At 43.8% G+C, this 12419-nt stretch overlaps 1 protein-coding gene across 1 annotated transcript in view; it reads left to right on the forward strand.

Moving 5' to 3' along the window:
* The window catches only part of MINDY4B (MINDY family member 4B), a 42194-nt gene that overhangs the window by 11854 nt on the left and 17921 nt on the right, over nt 1-12419 (forward strand). Inside the window, exons 4-7 of the mRNA XM_059888907.1 lie at nt 1582-1701; nt 2505-2596; nt 5045-5210; nt 6266-6331. Of these exons, the coding sequence (XP_059744890.1) occupies nt 1582-1701; nt 2505-2596; nt 5045-5210; nt 6266-6331 (444 nt within the window). The remainder of the gene's footprint in view (nt 1-1581; nt 1702-2504; nt 2597-5044; nt 5211-6265; nt 6332-12419) is intronic.

Consider the following 12419-nt stretch of genomic DNA (forward strand, 5'->3'; position numbering starts at 1 on the left):
TGTGTATATAAATCCCTCTTTCTTGAGCCTTCCTCCCAGCCTCCCCCATCCCACTCCTCGAGGTCATCACAGAACACTGGGCTGAGTTCCCTGTGCTATATGGCAGCTTCCCATTAGCTATTTCACACATGGTAGCATATAAATGTCAACACCACTCTCTCAATTCGTCCCTCCCTCTCCCCTACTGTGTCCACAAGTCCATTTTCTATGTCTGCGCTTCTATTCCTGCCCTGCAAATAGCTTCATCAGTACCATTTTTCTAGGTTTCGTGTATATATATGCATTAACATACAGTGTTTGCTTTTCTCTATTTTTTATTATGGCAAGTGACTTTGATTCCCCATTAAGGGCATGGTGTAAAGGGTCCTTTTAAATAATTAAATAAACATTTTAAATGTTTTCTACATTACCAAAGAGTGGCCCAAGCTAATGAGCGCTATTAATTCAACAATGATCAGCACATAAAAATGACAGCAGTCCTAAGGAAGGCACATACAGGGTTGAAGCTGGGAGGCAGCTCAGTGCTGTTAGACTGGGTGTGCATCCCAGCTTGGCTTCTTCTGGCTGGGTGATCTTCTGCAAATACTTTCCTGTTAAAGGAGGATAATTATAAAATGGTCATTTCATAATGGTCAATTTAAATGGTCAGTTATAAAATGGGACCCTTCTCAAAGAATTAAATTAACATAATGAACTCAAAGCACTTAGCGCAGTCCTGGGTGCACAGAAAATGCTCAATAAATACTAGATGCCATTTGCCAGCATTCAATGCCACCTCTTCCACGAAGCTTTCACTGACTGCTTCCGTCAGAAGTCGTCTTCACTCCTGGCACTTTGTCTAATGGAATGTCACACATGCTTTATTGGACATGGTTGCAAGGTTAGACTCTTTACGCATCTATACCCCACACAGGACCTAACACATACTCAAAGATTCTTGTGTCTCTGGTTATAAAGGCATTCCCTTTTTGTCATGTGTTTGGTTTACAAAGGCTTGTACCAAGCTTTCTGGGATTTTCTAAAAGACCCTCTCTAATCTCAACATGCTGCAGAGCATCCAGAAAAAATCATAAAGATTCTAGGGCAAGAACAGAGGCTGCTTGTTGAATACCATTGACACCACTATCACACTCAGGTTACAATCATAGAGGCCTGCCTATTCCCTTTTTCTAAGCAAGAGAGAAAGACCCAAAGGCAGGAGAGGTAGAGGTTCCAGAGTCATGGATGGAGGGACAAGAGGCATGAGAACAGAACTGCAGCCTCATCATGGATGGTAAGAGCGAGCAGGGAAGATGGCTGGCAATGGAGGGTGAGACAGACACAGGGACAAAACTCAGACGGGGGCAACAGGTGCAGAGTCGATGCTCTGGGCCTTCAGGATAAAGTGTCCTAAGTGAACCTGATGCAAACCTTTTGCAGAGGGCTGGACAATCATGCTCAGAGGAACAGAGTAACATGCTAACCTGACTCTAGGAAAGGGACAGGCCCACCTCCGTGATTCCACCACCTGGCTTAGGGCTGTTTGCTAAGGGCTGTGTCTAGGAAGAATACCCTTTGAACCATTTGTTCCCTTTTTTTCAGAAACTGCGCCAGACCCTCTTTGGAAATACCATCCAGGTCTTCAGCTCTGACTGGACAAAGGCCTATTTCCAGTTTCATGAGCCTTTTTCTGACCTGGCTTTCGCGTTGCAAGTGGGAAAGGTAAGTGCAGGTGATCTCTTTTTTAATCCTATGCTCCCTGTGTTTCCTTCCATCCTCCTCCATATAAATGCATGTTTTCATTATAATCAAATGTAGAAACATGTTTATAATTTAAAATGTAACCTTAAATGATAACAGAATTAGTGTGTTGAAAATTCTAAGACACTATCAAGAATGTAATAAAGTCTCAAACTCTTCCCTATCCTCTTCCAAATTCTGGTTTTCCTAGCTCTTCTTTCAAAGTCCTAAGCATCACTAAGAATTTAGAGGTAGAGAGAGATCTAGGAATTTCTAACTTGTTTTATTTTTTTTTAATTTTATTTTATTTGTAAACTTTACAATATTGTATTGGTTTTGCCAAATATAGAAATGAATCTGCCAAAACCTCAATAATTCATATCATTGGTCATTAGCCACACAGAATTTCAAGAGCTAGCTGACTAGTTCCTTACTTCCTGCAAATCTCAAAGTTGAATATGAGACAGGAGCACAGTGAAGGCAGGACAGAGGAAGACAGACAGCCTGGGGTGCTGGCTATAATGCTCCACGGAGAAGCAAGTCACTGCAGGTTCTAGTCTGGCCATGGCACCCGGCCATAGTCCATGGAGAGGTGTGGCATTGTAGAGTGCAGTGTCCCTTTGCTAAGCCTAGGGATGCTGTGCATCAGGAGGGAAAAGGCTGCCAAGAAGAATAAATGATGACATCCATTTCCAAGAGTTCATTTTTATAATGTGGGCCCTAAGGGTTCCAATACCATTCATTGTAAAGCCCTGCTCCTCACTATTTATCCACTCCCATTTCAGGGAGGTGTCCAAAGCATTCAGATGGCTGTACAAGGACCCATCATTAAATACCTGCTGTTTACAAGGAAGGGAAAAGACTGTAACTTCCTCAGGTAAGAGGCCTATGAGAAAGATGAGAAAAGAATTAACCATGTTATGAAAAATTTTATGGGCTAAATAATCACCAGGGAAAATCCCCTGGGTTGCCTCAAGAAGGAGACTTGACTCAGAAGGCAAAAAGTGGGGACTTACCTGGCAGTCCAGTAGTTAAGACTTTGCCTTCCAACGCAGGGGAAACGGGTTTGATCCCTGGAGAGAGAGCTAAGATCCCATATGCCTCACAGTCAGAAAACCAGAACATAAAACAGAGGCAATATTGTAACAATTTCAGTAAAGACTTTCAAAAAACAGTCCATATTAAAAAGAATCTTAAAAAATAAAAAGAGACAGAAATGGTCCTGGTTCTCCCAGAGGGGCTGGATTTCACAACTGGGGAGGGCTCGCCCAGAGTCCCCCTCAAGGTTCAGCTGCAGGAATAATGCTGACAGGTTTTATGCTCCACCGCAGACCACCCTGGCAGGTAAAATGAAGCACCAGGTCTCCAGGTGGGCTCCACTGACAACATTTGATGGGAAGCCCCAACCTAACAATTCCAGAGAGAGAACAAAAGGGGTGATGAAAAGCCTCATAACTGGAGAATTCACCCTCCCGTTTAATCAGGCTGGCAATGCCGTGTTTGGTGGCTGCCTATTTTTTTAAAAATCAGTTCAAATTATTTTGTTCTTAGATGTCAACAAGCCCCTATCATGTGCAAGGCTATATGATTGCTATTAGGAGAAACAGAAATAATTAAAAGGCACCTACGTATCCTCAAGCAGGATAAGTTATCACCCAAAACAGGAACTGAATACTCATCTATCCTAAGAACATGAATTGCCAGGTTCCTTAGAAGCAGAGCCAAAGACGGGAATTCTTTATGCAGGTTATTTATTAAGTGAATGAATGTCCTCAGAAGAAACCCATAAGAGAGCAGAGTAAAACAGGCTCAGGAAGGAAGAGAAGTGGAGGAAGCAGGTGGTTGCCAGTGATGGCTAGGTTCCGCCTGAGCCATGGGAGCTCTCGGCAGTGGGGCACTGCTCCACCTTCAGATAAGGGGTGAGGCCTTTTCACCTCTCACTCCTGCTTAGGCATCTACTATGTACCCTCCTATGGGAAGGTGGCACAACTCCTAGTCACTTTCAGGGAAGATGGCTCCAGGTCTTCAGAAAGTTTAGAACTACGAGCCGCTAGCGAAAGTACCCAAAGCAATGGCAGGATGTATCCACCAACTGAGTAAGAGATCCCAAGAAGTCTAGATGAAACACATACATTTGCTATACAAATAGAAAGCATTTAGCACAGTACTTGGTATTAAGTCAATGGTAATGAATAACAGCTACGATCCACTATCTCCATGAAGCCTTCTTGAATGTTCCCAGGTACAAGTTCTTTCTCCTTCCTCTGTAATTTCCCAGCACTTTGTTTTATTCTCATTCTACCTTGCACTGGGGTTTTGGAGTATGAGGCTCTTGTTACTCATTTCTGTATCATCATAGATCTAGGTGGATTTTATAAACCATGGCTGAGTTCATTCGCTAACCTCTATCAGGTGTTTCTTCATTAGGACCGCAGCTGTCAATGTTAAATATTTAGAAAATGAGCATAGCACAGGTCTCTGATGTAAAGACTGGCTCTCATTTCCAGGGAAGTCGGACCCGCTGGGATTACTTGACAGGGCTAATGCTTCAGGATAATCTAATGGTTAAGTCAGGAGCCACACTGCCTGCATTCAAGTCACTGCTCTACTGCTGTAAAGGCAGAAGACTAGGGGCAGACTACTCAACCTCCCTGTCTTCCCTTCCTCACCTCTAAAATAGGAGAAATAATAGTGTCCACCTCACAGCTTGTTGAAAGGATTAAATGAGGTGATATGTGTTAGGTGCTTAGGAAAATGCTGGACCCAGTGAGTGCCAGATGAGAGTAAGTTACAAGTCACTAAGGGCAACCTGAAGGCGGCCTCAAATGACACGTAGGATGTGATCAGGCAGGAAGCACAGACAGGACATGCATATTAAAGGCAGCGCATGAGAAAAACCATGGAGGTGGAACGCAGAAACAACATCCAGGGGACCAGTCCATCTGGGGCAGAGGGTTTGCAAAATGAAGTCTGGGAGATAAACCTGGGAGGACTGTTCGGGGTTGCACTTTGGAAGGGCCTGTGTTATGGGGTTAGAGAGTTTGGATGGAGCCTGACTAGAGTTCAAGAGAGAGGACAGTGTGGGGATTCAGTGGCGACCGTAATGCACAGGGTGGAGAGCCAAGAGGAACAGTGTGCTGGGATGAGGATGCCTGTTTCGTGGGGGCAGAGAGGACAAGACCCCACGACATTCTCGGAGTGCAGGCTGATGAAGGAGCCCAACAGAGCCATCCCGTACTCAGAAGGGCTCCTGAAAGTGGAGGCCCGGGCCTTCGGCTAGGTGATGTTCTTTGCCACGTGTTCCTCCCCTCCTTCTGCGTTAAAGCTTGTGCAGGATAAGCAAGCACGATCAGGACCACACGCTGGCGGCGGCGCTCGCAGGCATCCTGTGGGCCGCAGGAGCAGCTCAGAAGGCCACCATCTGCCTCATTACTGAGGACACTTATGTCGCCCCAACTCCTGGCTACTCTGGGGACGGTTTCTCTGAACGGGTGAGTGCGCTCCTGCCCATCCTGCCCGATAAAGGTGCTGGAGCCTGGGTGAGTACTAGACTCACCATGGCAAGGGAGTTAGAAGCCCACTGCTGCTCTGGGGTGGACCTCTACAATGTAAGCATCTGATGTGACCAAAGAGGCAAGGATCAAGGCCATGAGGAACCCAAGCAGCCAAGACAGAGATGCCTGCTGTGAATTTCTCCTTCCAAAATTTACCATGATCAAGAATATTCCAGGGCCTTCCCTGGTGGTCCAGTGGTTAAGACTTCATCTTCCAATGCAGGAGGTGTGGGTTAAATCCTTACTCCGGGAGCTAAGATACCCACATGCCTCATGGCCAAAGAACCAAAACATAAATAGTATTACAACAAATTCAATAAAGACTTTAAAAACAGTCCATATCAAAACAAACAAACAAACAAGTATATTCCATACCTAAGAGAAAAGAAGCAGATTCACAGAACACAGAGAACAAAGCAGTGGTTATCAGTGGAAAGGGAAGGACGGGGGGCAACATAGGGTTTGGGAGTTAAGAGGTGAAGACTATTACGTATAAAATAAGCTACAGAGTATATTATACAACACGAGGAAGATAGTCAATATTTTATAATAACTATAAATGAAATATTACCATTAAACATTGGGAATCACTAGATACTACACTTGTAATTTATATAATACCATATATTAACTACAACAAAAACATTTTTAAAAAGAAAATCTCATGCCTGAAATTATCATAAAACTACACTTTCATAACTAATCTTTTAAACTTGGCTAAATTCTACCTATTACGGAAAAAAATGTGTTTATGGTTTTCCTTCTCAAGATACCATATTGGTTTAAAACAGGAATGCAAACATGAGACCGGTGGCCTCCCAATTTTACCATGTATGTTTTACATGACCTTGGGTAAGATAATATGTCAGTTTTAGCACTGTGATTTTGCAATGAAACAAAGAACTCCCTTGAGGTAATAACAGTGAGTTGACATCTTCTAGATGTGACTTTCATCTTCCTATTCATTTTTATCTTCTATTTCTGACTTATAGCTCCAGCTGTTTGAACTTTCAGACAAAGAAGCCACTGAGAAATTCATCTATGATCATTTACAATGTGTAAGTGTTTAAGTATTGAGGTAATTCCTTTATGTTGAACTGATCTTACAGGAATTTTCTTCCTTTTATAAAGTATATTTCTAATGATGCTTGTTAAGAAAACCAGGTCATTTTGAGGACTAAGAGAGGGCGGAATGAGAGAAAGAGAAGCCTGTGTGTCCCTCCCCACAATCTAGAGAGAGGCTAGATCATACACAGGCCTGCTCACAAATGCCTCTTTCTCCTTGGCTAATCAAACCCAAAGAATAATACTATAGAGGGCATATACAGCAAGATGGCTTTTATGGGAAGAGAAAATTTTACAGCATTCTTGCCTCCTCTGAGGGATAAAACATAAAAATTGTAGTCTAAATTGCCAAAATGACCATTCACATTGGCTCAAAGAAATGACTTTCTGTCTGAAAAAGGTGCCCCCCCACCTCTTCTAGCAGCCCCTTCTGCACAGTGCTCTCCCCTGCAATGAGTCTTCCTCACCCCCTGGGTAGGCGTGACACAAAGTAGGAGACAGCGATGGTTGAAAACGCAAGGTGCTTTTGTAAGATGCCTCTGCGGAGAAAGAAAGGAAAGTTGGTTTTCCGAAGAATCAGAACCTTACAATGTAGCAGGGTAACTATAAGTCCATGTGTATGTGTGGAAAGGGGAATGTGATTCATGAAACTCAGAGCTCCAGGCCTTTCAAAGGTCACAGCAATGGAAAACTTGAGCATGAGCTGTCAAACACACACTAGCAATAGGTTCTTGGATAAACTAGTTACCCCAGACCTACCTCCTCCATCAGCTCTTGGGTCTATGTGGTAGGCAGAAGAACAGTCTCCTGAAAGATGTCTGTACTCTACCACCTGGAACCCATGACTGCTTCATTACATGGTGAAGGGGAATTAAGGTTGCCAATCAGCTAACTTTAAAATAGGGAGATTATCCTGGATTACGTGGGTGGGTCCAGTGTAATTACAAGGGACCTTATATGTGGATGAGGAAGGCAGAAGGGAGGGGAAGAGTGGTGTGATATGAAAAGAGCATCACCCCTATTGCTGCTTTGAAACTGGAGGCCATGAACCAAGGAATGTGGATAGGCTGCTGCAAGATGGAAAGGGCAAGGAAGCGGATTCTCCTCTAGAGCCTCCAGAAGGAATGCAGGGCTGATGACAATGTTTTTTTTTTTATTCACTTGGGTATAGTTGTTTTGGGCTTCCCAGGTGATGCAGTAGTAAAGAACCCTCCTGCCAATGCAGGAGATGCGGGTGCTATCCTTGGGTCAGAAGATTCACTGGAGGAGGAAATGGCAACCCACTCCAGTATCTTCCCTGGAAAATCCCACGGACATGCAGCCTGGAGGGCATGTCCATGGGGTTGCAAAGAGTCGGACATGACAGAGCACACACACGCACACACATAGTTGCTTTATAATGTTGTGTTAGTTTCTACTAGAGCTGCTGATATCTTAATTTTAGACCAGTAAGTCCCATTTCAGACTTCTGACCTCCAGAACTATAAGATAATAAAATAAATCTGTACTATTTAAGCTACAAATTTATGGTAATTTGTTCCAATAGCAATATGAAAGCAATCAAAGCTGTGTGATAGATTTTAAATTATCTGACATGAAATGTTAGGCTGCTGCTGCTGCTGCTAAGTCACTTCAGTCATGTCTGACTCTGTGTGATCCCATATAAGGCAGCCCACTAGGCTCCCCCATCCCTAGGATTCTCCAGGCAAGAACACTGGAGTGGATTGCCATTTCCTTCTCCAATGCATGAAAGTGAAAAGTGAAAGTGAAGTCACTCAGTCGTGTCTGACTCTTAGCGACCCCATGGACTGCAGCCCACCAGACTTCTCCATCCATGGGATTTTCCAGGCAAGAATACTGGAGTGGGGTGCAATTGAAGCCTGCTTAGGGACTCTCTGTTGCAGAGAGAGATGTTTAAGGGGGCTACACAGAGAGGAACAATTTAAGAAATTACTTTCCTAGTCAACAGAGGAAAACCCTTCCCTCTCTACCTTCCATCTCCTCAACTCAGCCCTGGGAGAGTCTGATTCAATAAGAAGGACTTTCACATCTGCAACGGTTTCTTAAGTGTAGCCAGAGCTGACAATTGGAAAATCAGAGCTAGAGCTATATATAGGGATTCGCCTCAAAGGCTAAGGGTTAAGCTGGAATAAGTAATAAACAGAAGTGGAATCAGACTGCACAGTGCAGGTGGGTTCGGCACAAGAGCTACCCGTGTCAAGCTGACCATTACCGTAGCTATGCTGGGGAAGGGCCAGCACCATTTCCTGAGTGAGGGGGAATCTTGCTTCATAGATACCCCTCTCAAGGGCACTCCCAGACCAGGGGCTGCCTGTGTGATCAGCCTCCATTCAGACCTTCGCCCAATGTCATTACTATCAAAGAACAACAGTTCTGGAGGTGGGGCAAGGAGTGGGAGATTGGGACTGACACATATACATCACTGATGCTATGTACAAAATGGACATACTGTACAGCCCAGGGAACTCTACTCAATGCTCTTTGGTGACCTGGATGGCAAGGAAATCCAAAAGGGAGGGGATATATGTATATATATGGCTGATTCCTTTTGCTGTACACTAGAAACTTAATACAACCTTGTAAAGCAACTATACACCAAATAAAAATTAATTTAAAAAAACATTAAAAAAAAAAAAGCATCTCTGTGCCTATCTTGAGGCAGGGATCACAAGCTGAAGAACTGAGGGCTACATGTGGGAGCAGGCCTATTGTTATTATGGGTTGAGTTGCATCACCGCCCCCCCCCCCCAAATGTGTGTGCCCCAGCAGCTGCGAATGTGTTCTTATTCAGCCAGAGGGTCTTTGCAGATGTCATCAAGTTAACATCAGGTCATGCTGGCTGAGGGTGGGCCTCAATCCAACGACTTCTATCTTTATAAGAAAAGAGAAATTTGGTCATAAACACTGACACATGCAGGGAAAACGCCATGCAATAGTGGAGACTGGAGAGATGTATCTCCCAAACCAAGGACGCCGAGGACTGCCAGCAGCCACAGGAAGCTAGGAAGGTACCAGGAAGGTTCCTTCTCTCGGGCCTTCAGAGAGAGCATGGCCCTCCTCTGACACCTTGATTTCAGACTTCTAGCTTCCGGAACTGTGAAAGAATAAACTTCTGTTGTTTCAAGCCTTTCAAAGAATAAACTTCTGTTGAATTTCTGGCCACTTGTAGGCAGTTGTAGGAAACTCATACATCTACCACACAGGATGGGCAGTGTCAGTTCACCTGGTGTTGTATTTTTAAAAGTTTGAGTCAGTGAACTTCAAAAAGAATCAGAAAATTCCATATCAAAACCTAAAGGTTTAGCGCCTTCTGGCCAAATCAGAAAATCTGGCTGCACTAGACCTATATTCTATCTAGCATGCCCTCCATTAGCTGATACGGGGAGCAGTGACTCCCATTAAACAAGTCGTGATAGACTGAATGATGTTACCTAACTGGTCAAAAGGAACTGCTGATGAGATTAAGTTCACCGTCTCAGATGGAAGATTATTCTGAATTTTTCTGGTGGGTCTGATTAATCATAATGGTTTTAAAACAGAAAGAGGATGGCAGGAGAGTCAGAAAAAAAGGATGCAATGAGAGAAGCAGAAGGGAAGAAGCTATGCAATGTGGGGTCACGAGCCAAGGAATTAAGACCGTTACCAGAACCTGGAAAACACTAGGAGACGCCATTTCCCATAAAGACTCCAGAAGGAACGTGGACTGACCAGCAGTTAGGATCGAGTCCACAGATACCAAGGCTGGACAGCTAGCCTCTAGAACCCTGAGATGATGGATTCCCATTATTTTAAGCCATCGAGTCTGTGGTCATCTGTTAAGACAGCAACAGGAAACTGACCCAAGGGTGCTGTCCTGTGCCTCAGGCTCCACCTCTCCCCTTTTCTCTCACGTCCTGCAGTACAGCCATTTGGGTTCCCATCTGGCTCTAGTGGCACTGAAATTTGTTCTCCTGCATGAGATTCCAGCCCTTGTTAGCACACAGATAGTGAAGCACAGATTAACTCACAAAAGGGAAAGCATATGCATTTTCACAGAAACCTTCCTTTAAAGAAAAGGCTTTAACCCTGGGCACTTTGAAAGCCAGCCAAGGAGTTTCTTCTCCTCAGCAGGTAGAGTACTGACACAAAGCCAGGATAAGGCCAACCAGTGGGAGGCCCTGAATGTGGGTGGATTATATCCTGGAGCTCACAGGGCACCTTCAGAAAGTTCAGAGCAGAAAAGTAACCTGGCCAAGAAAAGAGACAGGGAGAAGTCCCTTAGAAAGGGGCAGATAGTAATTTTTCTGTGGTTCTATTAATAGCATGTTCTAAGAACCAAGGTGAGCAATGCAAAAAAAATAGAGGGAAACAACAGAATGCTAAAGACTAGAGATCTGTTCAAGAAAATTAGAGATACCAAGGGAATATTTCATGCAAGGATGGGGCACAATAAAGGACAGAAATGGTATGGAACTAACAAAAGCAAAAGATATTAAGAAGAGGTGGCAAGAATACACAGAAAAACTATATAAAAACGATCTTAATGACCCAGATAATCACAATGGTGTGACCACTCACTTAGAGTCAGATATCCTTGAGTGCAAAGTCAACTGGGCCTTAGGAAGCAACACTACAAACAAAGCTAGTGGAGATGATTGAATTCCAGCTGAGCTATTTCAAATCCTAAAAGATGATGCTGTGAAAGTGCTGCAACTCAATATGCCAGCAAATTTGGAAAACTTGGCACTGACCAAAGGACTGGGAAGGTCAGTTTTCATTCTAATCTCAAAGAAGGACAATGCCAAAGAATGTTCAAACTGCCACATAATTGCACTCATCTCACATGCTAACAAGGCAATGCTCAACATCCTCCAAGCTAGCCTTCAACAGTATATGAACTGAGAACTTCCAGATGTTCAAGCTGGATTTAGAAAAGGCAGAGGAACCAGAGGTCAAACTGCCAACATCTGTTGGATCATAGAAAAACCATAAGAACTCTAGAAAAACATCTACTTCTGCTTCATTGACTATGCTAAAGCCTTTGTCTGTGTGGATTGCAACAAGCTATGGAAAATTCTTAGGGAGATGGGAATACCAGGCCACCTTACCTGCCTCCTGAGAAATCTGTATGCAGGTCAAGAAGCAGCAGATAGAACTGGACATGAAACAGTGGACTAGTTCAAAATTGAGAAAGAAATATGTCAAGGCTGTATACTGTCACCCTGCTAATTTAACTTATATACAGAGCACATCATGAGAAATGCCAGGCTGGATGAAGCACAAGCTGGAATCAAGATTATCGGGAGAAATATCAACAACCTCAGATATGCAGATGACACTACCCTTATGGCAGAAAGCAACAAAGAGCTAAAGAGACTCTGGATGAAGGTGAAAGAGGAGAGTGAAAAAGCTGGCTTTAAACTCAACATTCAAAAAACAAATATCATGGCATCCAGTCCCATCACTTCAGGGCAAATAAATAGGGAAACAATGGAAACAGTGAGAGATTTTATTTTCTTGGGCTCCAAAATCACTGCAGATGGTGACTGCAGCCATGAAATCAAAAGACACTTGATCCTTGGAAGAAAAGCTATGATCAACCTAGATAGCACATTAAAAGCAGAGACATTACTTGGTCAACAAAGGCCCATCTAGTCAAGGCTATGGTTTTTCCAGTAGTCATGTATGGATGTGAGAGGTGGACTATAAAGAAGGCTGAGCACTGAAGAATTGATGCTTTTGAACTGTGGTGTTAGAGAAGACTCTTGAGAGTCCCTTGGACTGCAAGGAGATCCAACCAGTCAATCCTAAAGGAAATCAGTCCTGAATATTCATTGGAAGGACTGATGCTGAAGCTGAAACTCCAATCCTTTGGCCACCTGATGCAAAGAGCTGACTCATTTGAAAAGACCCTGATGCTGGGAAAGATTGAAGGCAGGAGAAGGGGATGACAGAGGATGAGATGATTGGATAGCATCACTGACTCATTGGACATGAGTTTGAGCAAACTCTGGGAAATAGTGAAGGATAAGGAATCCTGGCGTGCTGCAGTCCATGGGGTCGCAAAGAGTAGGACATGAT

This window comes from Bos taurus, chromosome 1 (genome assembly GCF_002263795.3).
Source record: "Bos taurus isolate L1 Dominette 01449 registration number 42190680 breed Hereford chromosome 1, ARS-UCD2.0, whole genome shotgun sequence".
NCBI classification, from domain to species: Eukaryota; Metazoa; Chordata; class Mammalia; order Artiodactyla; family Bovidae; genus Bos; species Bos taurus.